General features: G+C 44.8%; 1 protein-coding gene across 1 annotated transcript; it reads right to left on the bottom strand.

Annotated features, from left to right (window-relative positions):
* Positions 1-1,139: 1,139 nt before the first annotated feature.
* Positions 1,140-21,442, bottom strand: TRIM65 (tripartite motif containing 65). The gene is made up of 6 exons (XM_088482683.1): positions 20,801-21,442; positions 9,793-9,888; positions 7,866-8,096; positions 3,665-3,836; positions 3,441-3,584; positions 1,140-2,066 (listed from the first exon to the last, which is right to left on the bottom strand). Exons 1-6 carry the CDS (start codon positions 21,251-21,253, stop codon positions 1,489-1,491), a joined length of 1,674 nt encoding a protein of 557 aa, XP_088338809.1. The 5' UTR covers positions 21,254-21,442; the 3' UTR covers positions 1,140-1,488.
* Between the last annotated feature and the right edge of the window lie 2,182 nt (positions 21,443-23,624).

Genomic DNA, 23,624 nt, shown 5'->3' with positions numbered 1-23,624 from the left:
TCTGGGCCACGCAAGCGGCAGGAGGCAGCCAGTCTGAGTAAGCTTTGGTTTACTCAGATGGCCAATGCTAGAAACATTGCAACCGATAGTTGTTCACAGCACTCAGATTTGCAATGCCGGCTGAAAGGAGTATTTTTCTCAGATCCCTCCTGCAGGAATAAGCATATAAGCTGTACGGTATTGCACAGCTGCTTCCCTGCGAATGTGCAATACCGTACATATCTGAATCAGGCCCATAAATTTTAAGTTCCCCTGGTGCAGGGATTGATGTGAATGAGTAAATATTCTCTGTTAGTAAAATGAGTGCACTATTTAAATAAGGGAATCGGTATGTAATACAGACAGACGGGATACAGGCGGCCAGAATCCCGACGCCTGAATCCCGACAGGGTTAACATACCATCACTTGGTGGTTGATATGCTAACCGTCCCCCTCTCCCTACCCTAACCCAACCTCCCTGGTGCCTGAACCTATCCTCCCTCCTTAGTGTCTCAACCTAACCTCCCCCTCCCCGCACCCTAAACCTAACCCTCCCCCCTTAGTGCCTAACCCTTACCCTCTCGCTAGTACCTAACCCCTAAATCTAACCCTCCCCCCTACTCCTCTACTTACCTTCAACATCCCGGCAGTCGGGATGCCGGTGTCGGGATTCTGGCGCCGGTAAGGTAAGTGTCGGCATCCAGACCGCAGGGATGCCGAACGCATACCGTAAATAAGTGTTCATAAATATGACTGCAGTTTTACAGTAGCCTTTTATTTATTAATAAGCATTTTTAAAGCAATGCTAGAGATTATATATATATATATATATATATATTAGTAATGCCTGAGTTAAACACATTACTTTATTGCCCCATAAAAGAGAGATATCAATTACAAAAACAGCCAGCTCAGGCGCTAGTATTCCTGACAGATTATTAAACGGTAATATATTCAGTTGAAAGTCTATAACAGCTTTGTTGCATTTTATTAGTACTGTAACAATATTCACATTGTTGCAATTTATCTTAGGAACAAAGTAACAATGACTGAGATGTTTAATCTAGACACAAAGAGGGTGGGGCGGGTCTTCATGTAACAGTGATATCCCCAAAGCCTTGTTTGTCAGTGATTTTACAAATTACTATGATTGACAAAGTAATGTTAAGCATTTTATTTAATTGATTGCGCATCAAGCTTATTCTGTCTTTTAGACTTCAAACAGCCATTCTTTTATATCATTCATATAAGATGTGTAAGGCAATGGATCTAGATGAAAATAGGACTGAATTTTATTATTTTACTCTTGCTCATCAATTGCACTTCATCAGAGCAATAAAGAGGAAGGTGCTTATCCCCCACTATTCTGGAGGTTACTGTAAATGGATTGTTTGTGTATTCTATAGGAATAACTTTTCTTCATTACAAGTTCTGGAAATTGTAGTCCAGCATGGAAGAACACCACATCATTCTAAATGGATGGTTTAAGTGTTCTTCATAGTATTAGTTTACAGAACCTTATCGGTTACTAATGCTACTTCATCTATTGGACTATTTTGGTTGTGGTGGAGTGTGACACTTGTGTCTTCTCCAATCCAAAATACTGGGTACACCTTCTCAGAGAAAAGGCAGTTGAAAATATGTAAGCGCTCCAGACTTTCATCTTCAATGCCGTAAAAGGTAAGAGTGCCAGCTGTGCAGTCTAGATGAACTCCAATACTTTTGTACTGTTGTGCCTGCAGCTGAATTTCTTTGTTATTATGCCAAACGGAGTGGTGCATGCTCCGTACTTGTAGGCCCCATGAACAGCTGTTCCGTCCAATTTTATTCTCCATTTCCTGGGTACGTTTCAAGGAGCCATAAGCTACTCCTAATTCCACAAACGAAGTTGATAGCTGTACCTCCCAGTAGTGACTTCCCTCGGAGAATCCTTCAGTGCACATCACCTGCCAGCTCTGAAATTGCTTTGGGGACTCTGGAATAGTATTCTTCCCAAGACGCCTTTTGTGAGAGGCCTTGCAGTCCTGGTGTGATAACCGAATGTATTTGTTGGCAGTCTCAGGGGCAAATGTGAGGTTACGATAATCTGCAATTGTAAACAGCTGTCAGAACTATGTGTCCATATAATATTCACAATCCCCAATGTGTACTTTATCATATAATATGAACATGTTAGGACAGGTTGAGTCTCTCATATCCAAATATTCCAAAATATGGAATATTTTTAGCATGACTGAGAAAGTGAAACCTTTGCTTTCTGATGGCTCAATGTAGACAAACTTTGCTTAAAGCACAAAATTATTAAAATACAGTATAATATAACCTTCAGGCTGTGTGTATAGGGTATATATGAAACATAAATCAATTTCATGTATGTACACAAACTTTTTTTGATGCACAAAATTATTCAAAATATTGTATAAAATGACCTGCAGGCTGTCTGTATACAGTGTATATAGAACATAAATGCATTCTGTGTTTAGATTTGGGTCCCATTCCCAAGACATTTCATTATGGTATGCATATATACCAAAATACGGAATATTCCGATATCCAAAATACCCCTGGTCCCAAGCATTTTGGATATGGGAGACTCAACCTGTAGTAAATGAGTTTGTGCGTTGGCTGCAGCTACTGTCACTGAATAGTGGTGCTTTTATGGATTTATTGAGTGGTGGGCAGAGTGAGAAAATATGGTTGGTCAATGTGAATTCATTGGTCTCTGGATATATTACGTGTGTTAAGAGCAGAGTAATATAATGGTTACTTGGGAGGGAGGGGGCCAACCAATTAGAAAAATGTCTTCCATATTGACTAAATCTAATGGGCACTGTAAATTATTGGGGTTGAGGGGCACTGTGTGTGTAGGTTAATATGCAATTTACCCATCATATTCACATGGCTGTACTATTTGCCAGATTAATCGTGTCTGCAGTACCAGTTTAGAAGTCATACAATGAGATTCATATTTGTCTTGACGACAAGCTGGCAGATGTGAATTTGATGGATATTGCGAGATGAATGGGTGGGGATCCATTGAAGAACTAGGTTTCCTCCTATTTTGGCAAAGGACAGTGAACTTTGCTAAGTGGTTGGTTAGTGACTGCCACACTGAGCCTTTGGTAATATGAATATAGATATGATGAAACAAAATGGTGATTTTTGGCTACATTCCAGCAGCCAGTTAAATATTAGGTGTCTCTCAACAGGCTGTAATGACATTAAAGTTGACACTGTTAGCAAGTCAGGTGGGTTCAGAGTCTTACTAAAGGTTAGGTGGGATTGGATGTCCTGTTTAGGTATTAGACAGTGCAATAATATATATAGAAATGCCACAAAGTATTTTTAGAGATTTTCATGCCAGACAAAATGTATCAAGTACCAATGATGCGCCTGAGTTCTGAATATGATGAACATTATTTATACCACAGTTTGATAGGCAGATCAATCTATAGATTACCTTTATAAAGTTGTGTTCTGCATGAACTCATGTTTGCAGGAGCTCTACATGGCTCTGTTTTCAGTTTTCTAGGAGATGTCCATAAGGATTCTGCTGCAGCACAGGCGGTATTTATGACAGAACCACTAGAAGTTCTTGAGGTATCTAAAGCATAGAGTGACAGTCATGTGACATCCAGCGCAAACAGTGCACAGTTTGTCTATCCAGCAGCAACTCGCACTAACCTTTATTTTCATCTTGTGGTATCTCAGGGTGCAAAACATTTGGCAATTCCTCCTGAAGTAGCCTTGTGATTTCAGGCAAGACCCTGTTTACTGCATCCATTTGCATGGTTCCACATTGCTGGATATTTGGTGACACTGGAGCACACGTAACAGGAACAAGGAGAGGAAGACCCTGGTAGAAGAACATGGTGAGTTAGAAGTTCCATAAGACAGAAATTATATATAAACTTATTGGGAAAGTGGTCATTAATTTCACTCTGAGTCTAACATATTCTAATACAAGACAATACATTGCTGTTTATTTATGTACTTTTTGCTGGTGAGCATCAAACTTATATTGCTAGTAATATTAATAAACCACAACATGGAATCCATAATGTTTTTTTAATATATATATATTAACCCAGAATTACCAACTTTTTCTAATTTCCAAGTCTGAGCTGTTCGCTTTTAAGGAAATTGGCAGTTGCTCAATTTTTAATATTTGCTAGATAAAGTTACCAAGTATTTCATAATCAAGTCCAGTCAAGGTCACACGATGGCAATTGTAGTGCTTCAGAGACCACCAAGACAGTATCTATCTATATAATAATCTGGTAAGGTCTGGCCTGTCTCCTACATGCATGTGCAATGGAAGCGGCCTCCATTGCTCCCACTTCAGCGCAATGGGACAGATCTTACAGGGAGGACCTCAGGCCCTGCGCTGGGATGGGGTAAGTGTATACAGTGGTGAGGAGGCAATGCAAGGGGTGCAAATACATTTATTTTATGCATGTAGGGTAAAATTCTGTCTTCTTTTGCATGTAGCCCACAAATGCTGGACAGCTTTATTTTACACTGCAATTTTTACAACCTCTCAAATCTAAATCTACAGTATCAACGGTCCTCAAGGCTCCCCAACAATTTAGGTTTTAGAGTCATCCATGGTTGAGCACAGGTGGTTAAATCAAATTGACTGAGGTTTAATTAAGTCAGAACACACAGACACACTCTAGCGCTTAGTGTGACCAATGTCCCTCAGATAACATATAAGAATATTATTATAATAGTAATCATATAGATAATACTAAACGTGGAACTAAAAATAGGGACTGCGGCTACCCAAGTGAGGTGCTATATCTCACTAAAGTCAAAAGACAAGAAAATGTAAAAATAGGAGCGCTGCCCACATACAGTATAGTCCACAGATAGATTGATAAAAAGTTGATATTTAATTAGTAATCACAATAATAACGTATAGACTGATTAAAGAAGAGATCATAACATACATGCAATTTAAAAAATATCTGGCACAGTAGGATGAATGGTAATAATTATAAAACAAAAAAAGTCAAAAATAAAAATATGGACTCTCAAATAAGAACCAGCTGAAAACAGTTATATGGGTGATTGTAAATAAAGCCCAGATCCTCAGAGGACTTTCTGCAGTAAAATGAGAGGATAAGGCACACTCCTTGTAGGATACCAGCTGTAAAAACTCCGTTTTGCACAACCTGACCCCTACCATATCCTTCCTGTATTTCTCACTTATGTTTGCTGACTAGGGTGGGCTGCATTCATCTCAATCCTCCCAGACTCCTAACAGTCTGGTAGCACGCACTAGAGTCTCGCTCCTCAATGTCTTCATGGGCATGAGACGTCACGACATGGAGGACTTGTGCATGGAAATGCGCTCTTTTAACATTCTGATTGTCTTTCCGACATATATTTTGTTGCACGGACATATAATAATGCATGTCACAAATTTTGTTTCACAACACATTCTATATAAGATTATATGTCGTTCCTTGGGTCGGATGGATAAAGGTATTGCCCGTCCTCATAAATCTGCAGTTCACACAACCGGTGCATTTGAAAGCCCCTTTCTGAGGTGTCAGCCAATTCGAGGCCACACTAGGTCGAGGACCAATGTCAGCACACAATATATTTTCTTTTAGATTTTTACTTCTCTTATAGCAGAAAAGAGGCTTGGATCTGCACACATCCTTTAACACCGGATCAGTTTGCAATATATGCCAGTGCTTAAATATAGCCTGCTTGATTTCCCTGAGGGGATTGAATAAGTGCTGGCAAATACCATCTTGGGTTCACCATTGCGACTGTTAGCTAGTCTTAAAGCCAAAGCTTTCTAACTCTGGCCGTCAGAACCCCTCTGCTAGGTCCAGGAAATATGCATCCGACGACGCAGACCCTGAGCTTGGCACACCTACAAGACAGGAGTGACAAGCCCCCATTTTGTACAACAGTCCTGGTTGCCGCCCCCGCTCCACCCTACAAATGCTGCAGCATGTCAATCATACTGTGGCTAAGGGGGATCTACATGCGCAGACCAACAACAATCAGGTTTACTTACAGTATATATCTGAATCAGGCCCATTGATGACAGAAAGCCTTTGATGGTTTGAACTATCTATGGGCATCACTAGCTGGGAACATGTGAATGCGGCGGGCTAATCAAAGAAGGGCAGGGGTAAGAACTGTGATGGGAAAAAAAACATTACTGCATCACCATCAGACCTCTGCCATCAATGATGAAGAAACATCAGATCTCCGCCATCAATGATTGTTAACTATAAATGATCAATGTTGATCTCTATTGTAGTGGACTTATGACCTGATTCTAAGGGGTATATTTACTAAGATGCAGGTTTACAAAAATGGAGTTGTTGCCCATAGCAACCAATCAGATTCTAGCTATCATTTTCTAGAAGGTACTAGATGAATGATAAGTAGAATCTGATTGGTTGCCATATCCACTTTTGTAAGCCTGCATTTTAGTAAATATACCCCTAAGGGGTATATTCAATTGGGGGCGAGAATAGCAAAAATCCCGCACAAGAGGGGTTTGCCTGCAGATGTGGGATTTTTGCTATTCAATTAGGTGCAGGGTTTTTGATTTTTGAGCCCTGGGAGGTTTTTTTTCCATTTAACTTACCTTCTGCAGTGCTGTATTCTGTATCCAGCGTCGGGTCTGCAGCAGCGGTGAGTATGTCAGTGTTTGTTAGTGTTTGTAATACCCCTTTTACATCGGAGCTAAAAGCCGGATTATTGCAGGGTTAACCCGGGCAGCTCCTTGGTGTAAAAGGGGTGAGGGTTGGATCGCCGGGTTTGTTTGACCCGGCAATCCAACCCAGGTAAATAGGGTTTAACACGGGTTTTCCCCCCCAATTTTATGTTTGCCCCCGTAGTGGACGCTGGGAGAAATACATCTCCCAGCCGCATTTGTGCCTCCCTGCTGCCCCCGGAACTTCCAGCAGCCCCCTCCCCAGTGAGAACATGGAGGGGAGGCCACCGGGAGCCGCGGAGACCCTGGGGCAGGTAAGTATGATTTTTTTGTTATGTTTTTTTTACGCGGTGCTGGGTTTTCAGAGCTGAAAAGGAAGTGTGACTCTTCATTTTCACTCCGTGAGGTATGGTGAATTAAATATTTTTTGGATCAATTTTATGTGTATAAAATTTTTCTACCTCATGGGACATATCGATCTTTTATACATTTTTATCACTGCAGTCGTTTAACTCTGGATGGTGTATTTTTTTGTATATACTATTTTTATTGAATTTGTGATCCCAAATTAATTTTGTTCTTGTCAAAAACGTGATTAATGAATATTGAGATATATCTTGGGTCTGGGAACGCATATTACACCTTTGCGTTTTTGGAGTAACCAATTAAAAGAAACCGTGATATGCAAGATCATCTCGATCAGATTGTGAGTTCTGGGTACGCTTATTACATAAAGATACCTTTACGAATATTTCCCTACTTGCCACTAATGTGAGTGATAGTACGCAGCACCTTGGTCTAATCTGTGTGAACACATTTGGATGAAGAATTACTTTTTAAAGAAACCTTGTGAAGAACACATATCTTATCTCCTTTTTGAGTGGGGTATGCCTCCCTAGCATGCAGGATTTTGGGACTGCATGTTAAATATCCTCTTCTTTTGCATATGTGGTGCAGCATTGTATTAATACACTGATATCAAGAGAGGAGAGTTGTCATATACGTGTACATTTGAGTAGAATCCTTGAAATACTAAATCAGGCACTCAGTCCCAGTAACAATCCTGAAGCCTCCACCTGCTAAAATATGCCCTTTTCTTACCCCTAATATAACCAGGACTCTTATCCATTCTCTCATCATCGCCAATCATCCTATCTGGCAGGTGCCTTACAGATGAATTGCAAACACTGTGTTTACCTCTAGAAATGCTATATCACTGTCCTGAAGTAGCTGTTCTGCCTCCATATGATGCTTCTTTAGTGCCTCCAGATGTTCCTGTAGAAGAAGCAGATGATCCGATGCCTGTTCCATTGCAGCATGCTCTTCACGCTTCATAGACTCTATGACAAGTGTTTGACATGCTTCCAGTGCTTTTTGCACTTGGGAAAATTTTGCACAAATTCCAGAAAGCAGCTTATCATGACAGTCCTATAAAAGAGTGTGATTGGAGAGTAACAGAAAAATGATTGTGCATTATTTGGTTGGACTACTGACTTTTTTTCTTGATGTCAAATATCCTTCATCATTATCAGCTTGTATCTGCACCAGTCCTATACTTGGTGCAAGAGATTGGTCTGACCATGGGGCAGGATTCAGAAATGGATGCTATTTGCATCGCTGCTGCGTCTCTGGACACTTTCGCAATGCAAAAATCTGCTAATGCCGCAGGCGACGTCTGAGGACAAAAGATGCCCGTTCTCTGCCCTAAACGACCGCAACATGTCAATCATGCTGCTGCTTAGGGACATAAAAGACACCTGTGCATGCACAGATCTGCAACCATCAGAGAGGTATTTGCGGGTTTGCATTTCTGTGTCAGGCCCATAGCCTGCAATTGTGTCTCCATGCCCTCACTAAATTTAGCCTAAGTGTGAATGCCCTATTACCAGCCAGTTACTCCCAGCTACAAGTGGAGATGTGACTGACAGTGTACAACCCTGAATCACCCGTAAGTGTATACACTTGTCCCTGGAGCATGTGCAGTAATAAATACTGGAAGATCCATCTGCTAAACGGACATGCCTGCAACTCTGCATCAGCCCATGACTGATTACAAGCTCCACTTCCAGCAGACACTTCTATTTGCCCAATGTGATGGACTCCAGCTCCAGCCTCCTAAACATCATACTTTTTTTTTTAAAATAAGTTAAAAAACTTTTTATTGATTAAAGAAACACATTTATTTCAATTCACATACTGTAATACATGCAAGTACAGTGTTTTATAGTATCTACACAGTATTATGACCGACAGTAATATTGACTAGGGGGTATATTTACTAAAGTGCGGGTTTTTAGAAGTGGAGATGTTGCCCATAGCAACCAATCAGATTCTAGCTGTTATCTTGTAGAAAGTGCTACTGTAGGTAAATATTAAGTAGAATCTGATTGGTTGCTATGGGCAACATCTCCACTTCTAAAAACTCTCAATTTAGTAAATATACCCCTAGGAGTAGGATTTAAAATGATGACAAACATGCACAGTATATACATTTGGGGAGATGGAAACAGTACAGTGAAATAATCATTCCAACTCCTGCCTGCACACTGTGGCAGGCCTATTAATACTTAACTAAATATAGCTTTCCTACCAGTAATTTACTTTCCTAGAGGTTAGGAAACATAGTTCCCACACTCATTCCTAACAAGCTTTCCCCCCCCCACCTCGGCACCCCCCAAAAAAATCCTTAAAAACTGCAGTATAAATGTCCCTCTGGGGCTCTGATTAAACGTGGCACATCTCTAAGGCCTGTGCTCTCTAATACAGCATTCATGAATGTATTAAATGCCATGTAATGTTCATTTAGTCTCTTGGTAGAAAAACACTTTATAATCATTCTACAAGTGTTGGTGATGTTGTTATTATTGGGCCTGATTCAGAGATGGACGCTGTTGGCATAGCTGTTTCGTCATTGGAAGCAGCAGCGATGCTAACATATGCTAATGCAGCAGGAGGTGACAAAAGACGCCTCCAGCCAGCATTGCAGATATACGTGCTGCATCCGAAGACACAACATTGGATCACCATTGCGACCATCCGTTCCTGATGGCCACAGTCATAGCCCATCTGAGTAAGCTTATATTATATTGCGCAGTCAACACTGCACCAAACATACACCTCATACCTTAATGGTCTGTGTTTTGAGCTTCCATTCCTCAATCTGTTCTTCTATTAACTTCTGCTGGCAGTCACTGGCATTCAGATTTTCCGAGAGTTTCTCCTGTAGTATGAAGAGGGTATAGGGAAATAAAAATCAATGTATGCATAAGACAGTCATTTACAAGATTTTCATTGCAGGCTCCACATATTTGAAATGGTTTCAAGAAGCAAAATATTATAGAGCACATGAGGGAGTTTCCTACTCTAATTGAGAAATAAGCATTGCCTTCATGTGGGGATGCTGTGGATCATGTGCAGAAAGATTTGCGCACATAACCAAAACTTGGACTGATTTAAGCACAAAAATGAGAATCTAAATTAATAAACAAAATAACAAATCATGTCTACATATAAATGTAGAGACTATGGACCTCATTCAGAGTCGGTCGAAGCGGCCGCACGGTCGTACGGGAAAAGGGGCCGGATATGCAAATGATTCCCTCGCAAGTTGCGTCCCTAAGTTCGGATCGGTAGCTGGCCGACCAAGGGGAGGAAGCGGCCGGAATACAAAAAAATACGCCCCCTTCTCGTACGCATTACACGTCATCTCCGGGCATATAAGGATTAATCGAGACCATCGGGAACCATTGGAACTGGTCGTAGAGCATAAGGTTGACCATACCCTCTCTTAAGCTCTACGATCATGTTAGTGTAAAAACCTCCCGTGTCACATGTGCCATGACGCTACTTTGTTAATTATGCACTCCCATAAAACGCCGTTCGCATAATTAGGCACGCCTGCGTTCGGATCTCCACTCCCCCGTTTTCAAGCACCTTCCCCTGTTACCACCCATAAATGCCTCAATCTGTCACTCAAACTACCGACCTGGCTGTGTTCAAGGAGAGAGAAATTTCTGATCGTAGCGGCTAGTTTGCGCACGCGCATTACGAACTTTACGCATGCGCAGTATAGCGAACATCGGTGGCGTACGACCGTGCAGCCGCTTCGACCGACTCTGAATGAGGTCTTATGTGTCTGACCAAACCTACACAATAAATACATGCTTGCAAGTTGCAGATGATGTGAAAGTTGCTGAAGTTTAGAAGCAGAGTAACTGTAAGCCAATGAGGAGTTGATGAATATTTATTTATATAGTGACAGCATATTCCACAATTAAAATTGGGAACAAAACAGTAATGAAATGAGACTGGTAATAACAAGTAAAGAGGTAAGAGGGCCCTGCTCACAAGCTTACAATCTATAGGGAAATATATATGTGGATAAGTGCTACATATTGCAAATTGGTCCAGCTAGATTGCAAAGCTTCTTGGTGGTCTCTATGACCCAGTCATACAGCAATGTAAAGTTATGTTTGGACTGTGTAGAAAGGAGGTAATTGGGTACAATGGGTTGAGTATGTGAGTTTAACAGTTAAAATGTCAATGCTCTGGACATGGGCTGCTGTGTTCCTCCTCAGACCTCCTGTGCGGCCCCTGTATAATCTCTGGCTGGTGTGGGTCCCTGTTACAGGGTTGTGCTGTGCTCTGTCTGGTCGTTCCTTCCTCTTGGAACCCTCTGACCAATCTTCTATCTCTGGCTTGAGAAGCGTACACAGCTACCATCTTGAATTTTGGATCCCTTTGCTGGTTGATATTGCTCCTGGTCTGTGTTGCTCCTGTTTGGAACTTCTTTCACTTGGCCTTATATGTACTTTCTGATAACTTACCTGCTCATCGTCTGTATATCTGTCCTCCTGCATGTTTAGGCAAGATACTTTGCAATCACCATGTTGGAACTTTATATTACTTCATTACAGGCAAATCTAGTCATGCAGCAAGAACTGTTTCATAGTTGGAGAAGTTTGCTTGTTCTATTGCACCCACACAGTCTGGCGCCCTGTCAGCAGCAAAGCTTCACCTCCTCCAGTCACTGGGACCGGTTCCGAGGGGGACCAGTCTCCAGGCCACTACTGAGACAGAGAAAAGGGTCACTGACAAGATAAGGGAGGTGCAAACGGACCTCTCTATTAAGCGTCATGATCTTCTGAAAATGAGGGAGAGATTTGAAGAGGCTGAAGTATATCAACTCTTGAGGATCTCACTGCTCCCATAAAAGACCAAATTGCAGACCTCATCTTGCAGATGGCTTCATATCAAACCAAGTTATCCGACATTGGAGGGGCAAACTGCGAAAGAACAATTTGCAGTTTGTGGGTTTCCCTGGAGTCTGCTTCTGAGAAGTTCCTTGAAGACTAGTTGATGTGGGAATATGGCAAGGATGCTTTCTGTGCTGGCCTCCCCCCTGAGAAAATGACATCGCGCCAATGTGACGGGGTCACCAGCACTTAAAAATATGGCACTGCCCCAAGCAACACTGGCTGCAGGATGTCGTTCCAGGCACCCTGCCAGCCAGATGCAGGTGCCGTGGGGCAGTGATGGTGCCACACCTGGGCCCTACACCCCTAGTTCTGGCCTGCTATCGTCCCTCCCAGTCATCTCCACCAGGGGCCTCATCTTGGACTTTTATAGTTCAGATTCTTCATTTTAAAGACTGATGCTGTTTTACGGATTATTCAACTCCATAGCCCTCTAAAATATGAAAACCATTCAGGGTCAATTTACCATGTTACTGTACAAAGATTGCTATGTAGACTATCCTATTCAAGTGAACGCTGACCCAAAGCACCTCTCCCCCCACTCCTTACCGCTCACACGTAATGCCACACCTATCTCTTGCATTGATGATGCCAATAAATTTTGTTTTTGCTCAGCTTTAACGTGACGGATCGAGATGTAACAAAATGCAGGTTATTTATAAGAGTTTAAACTATAAAATTATGCAGTGTTCAATCGGTTCAGTAGCTTTTGCACCAACTTGGAACAAACAGACACAATGTTCATATTATATTAATATAGATATGTCTGCAAATTTGATTGATTCCTCTACTATGCCAGACAGAGACCATCAGAACTATGATATGTAGACAGCATGTAAATCCATGCTATAAGGGAATCTAAGATAGCTTTGTGGGACTCAGCTGTTAAGGGGCATATGTTGAAGGGTCCATATAAGATCAGATGGGACATTCAGTGACCAGAGACCTTTTCAGATCAACCCATGGTTTTGAGGTTGGTGGTAATCAGGCAGATTTATATGCAGACAGGTTAGGAACCGCCAGGTCTCCTGACATTTGGACCTGGTTAAATGTTGATATTTCAATCACAGGTATTTGTCCGTCTAGATCACAGGTTCCCAAACTCGGACCTCAGGAACCCAAACACTGCATGTTTTCCAGGTCTCCTCACAGAGGGCTCTATTTACTACAATCTGCATTTTGAATGCAGATTGTAGTGTGATATTACCGACAGAATTCGCATTGCAAATTCAGGCAATATCACAGGGATTTACTAAAAATCCCTTGCAGGGACAGAGCTTGTGATAAACCTCTGTCCCTGCGAATCCCCTCAGCACACTTATCACAGTATTTTCGCAAAGCCTCACCCCCCGCGATCGCGGACCCCCCACCCTCCCTTACGAATTCTACTCCAATTGCCATTTAGTAACTTTAGGTGAAACTAAAATAATGTGAAAAGGGTGTGAAAACACAATTTTTCCCTTTATTTTAGTAAAAATAATGTTAATAGAGCCCAGAATCACAAGTGAAATAATTAGTTCTTTTAAAATGTGTCAGCCAGTAATGAATACACCTGTGCACCTGCCTGGTGATCTGGAAAACGTGAATTGTGTGGGGTCCTGAGGACCGAGTTTGAGAACCTCTGGTCTAGATATAATGCAGGACTAGTTTATGAGTCTGATCTAAGTAATGTCTCAGGTTCAGAAATGGAACACAAGGCTGGCTCCTGACACGGTCTGTCAGTGAGGCCACACAGGGGCACCAGGTCCGGCCGGAGATAATCCCCTCCCTCCACCCATCTATCGTAGGTATTATTATAAGGTGAGGGGGAGGACACATGGAAGGAGCAGGCAGAAAGGAAACACGGAATGGCGCTGGGCGCAAAGACACCTAACGCCGGCACGATTCAAAACATATCCATTGCTTGAGGCAAAATCATTATTTTAAAAGTCACTAAGCGGCCCAACCAAGAGACCTCATAGCCCAACCTTTTCAGCAATTCTGCTATATGCTTAAGACTAGGATTCAAATGAATCTCAGCAAAATTAGCTATACAATTGGGAATGTTGATACCAAGGTACAGAATATGGTCTGACTTCCAGTTATACTTAATGCAAGATTAGAGGTGGAATAACATACAGTCAGGTGCATAAATATTGGGACATTGACAGAATTTTATATTTTGGACTCTATTTACCACCACAATGGCTTTGAAATGAAACAAACAAGATGTGATTTAACTGCAGACTTTCACATTTAATTTGAGGGTAATTACATCCAAATCAGGTGAACGGTGTAGGAATTACAACGGTTTCTATATGTGCCTCCCACTTTTTAAGGGGCCAAAAGTAATGGGACAAACGAAACAATCCTAAATCTAACTTTCACTTTTTAATACTTTGTTGCAAATCCTTTGCAGGCAATTACAGCCTGAAGTCTGGAACACATAGACATCACCAGACGCTGGGTTTCATCCCTGGTGATGCTCTGCCAGGCCTCTACTGCAAATGTCTTCAGTTCCTGCTTGTTCTTGGGGCATTTTCCCTTCAGTTTTGTCTTCATCAAGTGAAATGCATGCTCAATCATTCAGGTCAGGGGATTGACTTGGCCATTGCATAACATTCCACTTTTTAGCCTTAAAAAACTCTTTGGTTGCTTTTGCAGTATGCTTCGGGTCATTGTCCATCTGCACTGTGAAGCGCTGTCCAATGAGTTCTGAAGCATTTGACTGAATATGAGCATATAATATTGCCCGAAACACTTCAGAATTCATTCTGCTGCTTTTGTCAGCAGTCACATCATCAATAAATACAAGGGAACCAGTTCCATTGGCAGCCATACATGCCCACGCCATGACACTACCACCACCATGCTTCACTGATGAGGTGGTATGTTTTGGATCATGAGCAGTTCCTTTCCTTCTCCATACTCTTCTCTTCCCATCACTCTGGTACAAGTTGATCTTTGTCTCATCTGTCAATAGGATGTTGTTCCAGAACTGTAATGGCTTTTTTAGATGTTGTTTGGCAAACTCTAATCTGGTCTTCCTGTTTTTGTGGCTCACCAATGGTTTACATCTTGTGGTGAACCCTCTATATTCACTCTTGTGAAGTCTTCTCTTGATTGTTGACTTTGACACATATACATCTACCTCCTGGAGAGTGTTCTTGATTTGGCCAACTGTTGCGAAGGGGTTTTTCTTCACCAGGGAAATAATTATTTTGTCATCCACCACAGTTGTTTTCCGTGGTCTTCCGGGTCTTTTGGTGTTGCTGAGCTCTCCGATGCTTTATTTCTTTTTAAGAATGTTCCAAACAGTTGATTTGGCCACACCTAATGTTTTTGCTATCTCTCTGATGGGTTTGTTTTGATTTTTCAGCCTAATGATGGCTTGCTTCACTGATATTGACAGCTCTTTGGATCTCATATTGAGAGTTGACAGCAACTGATTCCAAATGCAAATGTCACACCTAGAATCAACTCCAGACCTTTTACCTGCTTAATTGATAATGAAATAACGAGGGAATAGCCCACACCTGTCCATGAAATAGCTTTTGAGTTGATAGTCCCATTACTTTTGGCCCCTTAAAAAGTGGGAGGCACATATAGAAACCGTTGTAATTCCTACATCGTTCACCCGATTTGGATGTAATTACCCTCAAATTAAATCTGAAAGTCTGCAGTTAAAGCACATCTTGTTTGTTTAATTTCAAAACCATTGTGGTGGTGAATAGAGGCCAAAATCTGAAAATTCTGTCAATGTCCCAATATTTATGGACCTGACTGTATCTCATGGAATATTCATTAATAAAATACTACAGTTGGAATAGAATGTATTTGTGTTCCTATTTTAGTTGGGCCCATGTGTCTGGTATTTTATTGAACTGTAATATTGGCAAATGTTTTACTTACATCATCCCACTGTGACAGCTTTTATTTATCATGTTCTCCTCTGTTGATGCTTCTGTTTTTTTCTTTTCTGCTGTTTTATTTATAAGTTGTTCTGGAAACTACTTGATTAAAAGGAGGAGGAGAAAATGTCTGATAGCACCTCTGTTCCCACTTATGGAACGCCCTATCAGAAAGCAGATGAGACAGGGGAACAGAAAGCAGGTGAGAGTTGATTTACAGGTGAACGGTGTTGATATTTGCGCAGCTGAGCGATTAACTGCTACTGCAGCTCTTCAGATGGCGTGAGCCATTGTAGCCTATAGATTACATGTCACAACATTTTCCTATCAAAGTCCCTGGATGCAAAAATTTATACATTCCCATGATACTTAATTTTTTATTGTCACAAAAAGAAAATATAATTATAGGGACCAAGTACAGATAATTCATAAACAGCCAAGAGAGAGACTACAGTTATAAAATTTAAGGCAAACTTACATCATGTGACCTGCCTCAAACATAGAAGATTGGCAGGGAGAAAACATCCGTAACTAGGGGTGTGAGAGCGGTGCACGCTCAGGGCTCTGTGGGCAGCACCATCGCTGCCCCCAGGGCCAGCTCCAGGGGTCTGTGCACCCGGTGCCGGCCCGTTAGGATGCGCCCTGTCATCGCGCGTGACCGAAATGGGGGCATGGCCTCATTACCATAGGCCATGCCCCCTAAGTGACGTTATTAGTAGGCGTGACCGCATGGCATGCCTCCAAATAACGTCAGGCTGGGGGTACAGCCCAGCCCTCCGTCACTGGCTGGGCTTCCCCCAGCCCTCTCCCGTCAGTGAATGGATGTTGTGTGCATGCGCGCGCTGCATCCATTCACACTCCGGGCACAGCTGCGGCAGTGGGGGTCCCGAACCTCCCGATTTGACCACCCGCGGGCCACGTGTGGAACAGCGGGACAGTACTGTAAAATCGGGATGTTGGGGAGGGGTGCGTCCTCTATGGGTGGCGCCCCTGTGCAACCGCACTGGTCGAACACCCCTAGAGCCGGCCCTGGCTGCCCCAAAGCCCTTTCTTCTGGCTAGCAGAGTGCCTGGAATGGCACCCTGCAGCCAGGATTGCTACTGCAGTGCCACCTGGGGCGTAATTTGGACACTCCAGACAGGCACCCTGTAGTATGAACAGCTGATCGGAGGGTCCTCAGGTCAGTGCTGCACTTACCGGGACTGGCGGCCCTGCCCCCTATGCATGACGTAACCAAATTATGAACGTGATTTAATCAAGTCAAGTTCACAGGAGGCAGGGCAGTTGAGCCTTATTACGGCACTGTGCTGGAATGGTGCAGTTGAGTCTTATTACGGCACATGGCGCAGTTGAGCCTTATTACGGCACTGTGCTGGAATATAAAGGGTACTACTGGACTTTGGGCCTGATTCAGCATGGATCGCACGGCTGCGTTCGCACGTATCCGCCAACTGCGAAAATATGCTAACGAATGCAATTGCATGGCAACCGCAGCACTATACCAAGACGCCCATCACTGTATAAAGCCGCCCACTTCCCATGACATGCATCAGCGAAAACATCGGTAACATCGGAACCATTCGCACAGTTGTGGTTGACCTGACCCTACCGCACAAACTGCTAAACTTCCTGTCGCCATCTAGACCTCTGCCAGCATATACAATCGCAGGGGCTTAATTATGCACACCCCTGTAACGGCGTTCAAATGCACAAGCATGCCTGCGTTCCTCCGACCACCCCCCCTCTCCACCCCCAAATGGACACTTCTTGTCAATCACTCTGTGGAGACTCTACGTGCTCACTGCGGTCGCTTCCTGATCACAGCAGCCGGGTTGCGCACCCACACTGCGATGCATACACATGCGCAGATTGCAAACATCGACCGGCTGTGTGCGAAAGCAGCCATGCGATCCTTGCTGAATCAGGCCCTTTGCTCATTCTTTTCCTACAAAGAAGAAGCCCAGACTATGGCCTGACTGTATGATACTTAAATTCTAAAGCCTACTTTAGCCCATTCAGAGACATTTTCTTGTTTAATTATATTAACACAAATTGAGGTAGAAACCAATGTTAGGCATAGGCTATACCAGAATAGGAATCATGTGCAGAAGATAAAACAACAAGCATAGGGGCCTACAGTGCATTCGTGTGGCTAGAAAGGACTTGCAGAAAATATATAATATAGTTATGTTCATGATCCTGATTTTCTACCTGTCTGAAAAACTCATGTACATTGGAGGCTGATAACACTGCACAACAATGAAAATGTTTCCGATGTGAAAATAGCTACTTCTAATTGATTTCAGCATGCAAAGAATGAATATGACATTTAAAACTCTCAGTTAGCTCTGAGTTCCGAGATATAGCCCATTTATGACGATGTAGGGGTATTCCTAGTGAAGTGGGCAGAATGGAGAGAATCTTACCAGCAATCTGCGTTCCGCACAGAGGGGGCGGGGCCTAATGACCCAATTAAATGAATCAGTTATTTGTCCCCTCCCCTATTCAAATATATGTGATACACGGGATTACCCACACAAGATAACTGTGGTGCACTGAGTGACAAGCCTAGTGAGCGATTCCACCAAGACATTTCAGCAATGGAACAAAGATATCAGGGTAGGTGAATCACTACTGTTGGACAGTGACAAGAGATGCCCCAGAAGAGGAGTACAAGTGACAAGCAAAGAGAAGGGTAGGGTCTCATGGGGGCCGGCCCCAGACGGTAGGCGTTCCCATGGGAACGCCTCCGTCTGGCCAGCCACGCCCCCGGCATGCCCACCAAAGGGGTCGTGCTGTCACTCACCATCGACAGCACGCCCCCTTTGTAGCGAGACCCATAGCGACGGCTTGCCCATCACTATCCGGGTCTCGCGCATGCGCACGACGGAGCCGCCTCCATCGTGCGCATGCGCACTGGGCTAACATCGACCCGCTTGCGAGCGGGTCTGAATTAGGCCCAGAGGCCCTATTTTAGAGCCGGACACTCTGAGAGAGTGCTCGCTCTGAATCAGGGCGTCTTTTTTTTTTATGGAGCGGCCTCCTGGCCGCTCGCATTGCTGTGGGTTGCCACCCACAGCTAATGCGAGCGGCCAGGATGATGGTCGCGATGGTCAAGACCATCGCGACCATCGGGCTTGCGATGAGACCCTTGTGGTAGGGTCTCGTGGCCGCAAGCCCTGGAGTGCTTTCGGCTCTAAAAGAGCCGAAAGCTCTCCCACTGACATCACTTGTGATGTCAGTGGGGGCCGCCCCCAAACGGTAGGCGTTCTCATGGGAACACCTCCGTCTGGGCAGCCACCCCCCCGGCCCGCCCACCGAAGGGGGCGTGCTGTCAGTCAGCATGCCCCCTTTGGTGCGAGACCCGGAGCGACAGATTGCCCGTCGCTATCCGGGTCTCGCGCATGTGCTCGACGGAGCGGCTCCGTCGTGCGCATGCACTCTGGGCCACCATCGACCTGGTTGCGAGCGCTCAGCGCTCGCGACCGGGTCTGAATCAGGCCCAGAGAACAGAATGGTGGACAGCGGCAGAATTCAGGGCTGGAAGCTCAGGTGCAAAATCTGAATGCAGCCAAGGTAAAGGGCAGGCTGCATGGGTACAAACACAGTAACAAGGCAGAGTGTCACAAGCAAACATACTGTATGATAATGTAGATAAAGAAGTCAGGTTGTTACGCAGTAAAGGAAATAGACAACTAAGGTACATAACATGTTGCTGAGGCAAAGATCAAAGGTCAGAATCATTTAAATAGAGACATAAAGAACATGTGCCTAGTAATCTATAGCGCTAAATGATGTACATGTAATTGAAAAGGTAGAAGCCGGGCAAATAGAAGCCCTGATGTATGGGTCCTGCACTAATTTTTTTAAATAATTGTCTGTTTTTTTCTCCGTTGATGAAGCTGTATACCAAAAACGCTTACAATAAATGTGGAGTTAAAGAGTACCCAGGGGCTGTGTTTTTAAAATGTTTAATTTTTATTGGTTCAAATCAGTTATATGGCAAATATACAAATATGGTAGCGGGCAATGCGCACCTTGTGAATGAGTAAACAAAGCTGTAAGACAACACAAAGTTTTTATGAAGATTTATCTCCATCATGATGTACACTCAGGACCTGATTCAGAGCCGGACGCTATTTGCGGACGGTCGTTCCAAAAAAGGGGCCGGCTATTTAAATTGAGCGCTCGCTCTTTGCGGTTTGACGCCTCTATGTCTGAGCGAGCGAACGAAAAATGCGCTCGCTATTTTGTAAAGACGCCCCTTTGCCGTTCGCATCACACGTCATCTCCGGTATTTATTAGATTAATCGGGTACATCGAAAGGCATCTGAACTGCTCGCAGTGCTTGTGGTAGGTTTTTCTTACCGCTATCACTGCGAGCAGTTCAGGCTAAAAGACAACCAAGTGACGTGGTCGATGACGCTCCTTTACTAATTATGCACTCCCATTAAACGCCCTTTTGACCGTTTGGCACGCCTGCGTTCGGATCTCCACTCCCCCGTTTTCAAGCACCTTCCCGTTACCACCCACAAACGGTACATTCTGTCAATCAAATTAGCAGCCCCTCGCTGTTTTGCGAGCGCACGATTTCCGACCGCAATGACTGGTTTGCGCATGCGCATTACGACCCATATGCATGCGCAGTTGTGCGAACATCGCTCAGAGCGAACGAGCGGCTGCTTACGAGCGGCTCTGAATCAGGCCCTCACTTCCAGTAAATCTAATACTAAAACTATGCTGCCTAAATAATGGGGCATATGTATGAGTCATAATAAAATGCGTACAGTACATGCTTGACACAATATACAGTCTATGTTATTATGTTAGGTCATGTAGAGGGAGGGTCTAAAAACACAGGATACAGTAACTAGAGTTTTAGGACAGTTTAATTACATGCTGAAATACTGGAGTAGTGTTTCCAAGAGAATACCTGGACAGTCATATACTGTATACTATATACTAAATATACTATATTGTCTCTCACCTTCTCGTGCCGACTTTGTACCGCCGTACTCTCCACGTCGTGATTGCGGCAGCTCCTCAGCATACATGTGCGGCAGGTGCAGCGCTTCTCTGTGCGGCAGTAATAGATCAGCTCCTCCGCATGCCGCTGGCACAGAGCCTTCGCAACATTCTGGCTATTTTCTTCTGGAGTTGAAAAACGTATCTGTTTCTTCTCCCTTAGCTCATCCAGCACCATGGACATACTGACATTTTTAAGTGGCTCTGGACGCTCTGTAAAGGAAATCCTACAATCAGGACAGGTGTAGTAGCAGGCTGTCTGCTGGAACTCTTCATTGTCGAAATGCTTATGAATACACTTCTGACAATAAGTGTGGCCGCATGTAAGGGATAAAGGGTTCGTGAACAGTTCCAGGCAAATACTGCAACTTAAATTTTTCATGATAGAGTCCATATCGATACCGGCTTCGGCCATTGTGTGCCAGGCAGGATAGATCTCGGGCTGAAAATTGGAAACGGTGTAATAATAGGCGAGAGGCTAAAGACAAGAGCAGGGTGTTCCTATTAGCCAGGAATGGGACAAACTAGGGAAGTACAAAACAAAACGCCTGACAAGGAAACTGATACTTGTGTTCCTGGAAAGCAGCTGACAGAAGAGATGGAGGAGGAGAGAGGGAGTGCCTGCTGACAGCATGGGGAGGACACTAAACGACTGAGAAGGGGGGAGGAGAGAGGGAGTGTCTGCTGACATCATGGGGAGGACACTAAACGACTGATAGAAGGGGGGAGAGAGGGAGTGTCTGCTGACAGCATGGGGAGGACACTAAACGACTGATAGAAGGGGGAGGAGAGAGGGAGTGTCTGCTGACAGCATGGGGAGGACACTAAGCGATTGATAGAAGGGGGGGAGGAGAAAGGGGGTGCCTGCTGACAGCATGGGGAGGATACTAAACTGATAGGATAGGGGGAGGAGAAAGGGGGTGCCTGCTGACAGCATGGGGACGATACTAAACGACTGATAGAAGGGGGGGAGGAGAAAGGGGGTGTGCTGACAGCATGGGGAGGATACTAAACGACTGATAGAAGGGGGGAGGAGAGAGGGAGTGTCTGCTGACAGCATGGGGAGGACACTAAGCGATTGACAGAAGGGGGGGAGGAGAAAGGGGGTGCCTGCTGACAGCATGGGAGGACACTAAGCGATTGATAGAAGGGGGGGAGGAGAAAGGGGGTGCCTGCTGACAGCATGGGGAGGATACTAAACTGATAGAAGGGGGGGAGGAGAAAGGGGGTGCCTGCTGACAGCATGGGGACGATACTAAACGACTGATAGAAGGGGGGGAGGAGAAAGGGGGTGCCTGCTGACATCTGCCCCCAGACAGTCGCTGGTGCCCCAGGCACCGCCTCCCATGCCCTCTTACCCATAGCTCCGTTTGGTGCATACTTGTTGACATCCAGCTCCAGGAAGAAGATCTGCAGCCACACTTATGCTCGGGCCAGCCACTCAGGACTGGCTCCGCGGTTAGAGCTGCCCCCAGGAAGGGGGGGGGGACAGGTAGTTGTGGGTGAGGGGGGCACCGGGACTGCTTCTTGGGTCGGCGGCTAGGGCTGCCGCCAGGGAGGAGTGGGATGGGAGTTTTTGGTGAGGCGTGCGCTGAGACTGCTACACGGGTCTGAGGCTAGAGCTGCAGCCAAGGAGGAGTGAGATGGAGAGTTGTGGGTGAGGGGGGGGGGGGGGGGCTGGACATGTCACACTGACATAAGAAGCTGAGTAGCGACACCAATGAGTAGGGACAATCTCTAGATAGATGGAGGCGGCAGCTGATAGTCTGACACAAAGCTCTCCACTAGTGTATGGTGGCTTCTGAGGTGCCAGGAATAGTTGTCATGTATTGGGCAGCCATGACGGTACACTCCGGGTACATAGTTACAGCCCTAAGTGGGGTGAACATATTGTGGGCAATGGTGAAGGTGCCCCTTCAGTTTTGGCGCCTGGCGGCAGGCACCTCCATTGTCTCCCATAGTTCTGCCCCTGGGGAGGACACTAAACAGCTGACAGAAGGGGGAGGAGGAGAGGGAGTGTCTGCTGACAGCATGGGGAGGACACTTAGGTCCGTATTCAATTAGTGGCGAAAAGCCGCGATCGGCAGAAAGTTTTTGCCGATGTGCGTTTTTTTGACAGTTTACAAAATATCGCCCTATTCATTTCCAGGACGTTTTCGCCTGGGCGAAAACTCCACAGGCAAAATATGTCTCCACCCAAACGTAGGAGAAAAAATTAGCAAAATCCCTATTTTTGAGTAAAAATGTGGGGACTTGGGGCCTGATTCAGACCCACTCGCGAGCGGCTGTCCGCTCGCAAGTGGGTCGATGTTCTGGACTGAGCATGCGCACGACGGAGGGAGCTCCGTCGTGCGCATGCGCCAGACGCGATGAGCGAAGGAAAGTCCTTCGCTCGTTGTGTCCGATCAAAGGGGGCGTGCTGTCAATGTTGATTGACAGCACGCCCCCTTTGGTAGGCGTGCCGGGGGCGTGCCTCCCTGACGGGGGCGTTCCCACGGGAACGCCTCCCGTCAAAAGCCGGCCCACTGACATCACTAGTGATGTCAGTGGGAGTGATTTTGGCTCTGATAGAGCCAAAATCACTCCGGAGCTTGCGGTTGAAAACCTCAACCGCAGGCTCCGGCTCGCAATTTCGATGGTCGCGATGGTCTCGACCATCGCGGCCATCAAACTGCACGCTCGTATAGCCTGTGGGTGGTGACCCACAGCTATACGAGCGTCCAGAAGGACGCTCCATTTTCATGGAGGCCGGCCCTCATTCAGAGCGTGCGCTCTGCTCAGAGCGT

Source organism: Taudactylus pleione, unplaced genomic scaffold, assembly GCF_031769625.1.
Source record: "Taudactylus pleione unplaced genomic scaffold, aTauple2 ptg000290l, whole genome shotgun sequence".
NCBI classification, from domain to species: domain Eukaryota; kingdom Metazoa; phylum Chordata; class Amphibia; order Anura; family Myobatrachidae; genus Taudactylus; species Taudactylus pleione.
This window is presented reverse-complemented; position numbering and strand designations above follow the sequence as displayed.

Bases quoted from the DNA above. Each gene is read 5' to 3' on its own strand.
- TRIM65 (XM_088482683.1), bottom strand. From the start codon at position 21,253: ATGGCCGAAGCCGGTATCGATATGGACTCTATCATGAAAAATTTAAGT. The intron at 8,097-9,792 runs GTATGAGGTGTA...ACTCTTTTATAG, and splicing joins TCAAAACACAGACCATTAAG to GACTGTCATGATAAGCTGCT. The intron at 2,067-3,440 runs GTAATCTATAGA...TTACAATTGCAG, and splicing joins CAGAACACAACTTTATAAAG to ATTATCGTAACCTCACATTT.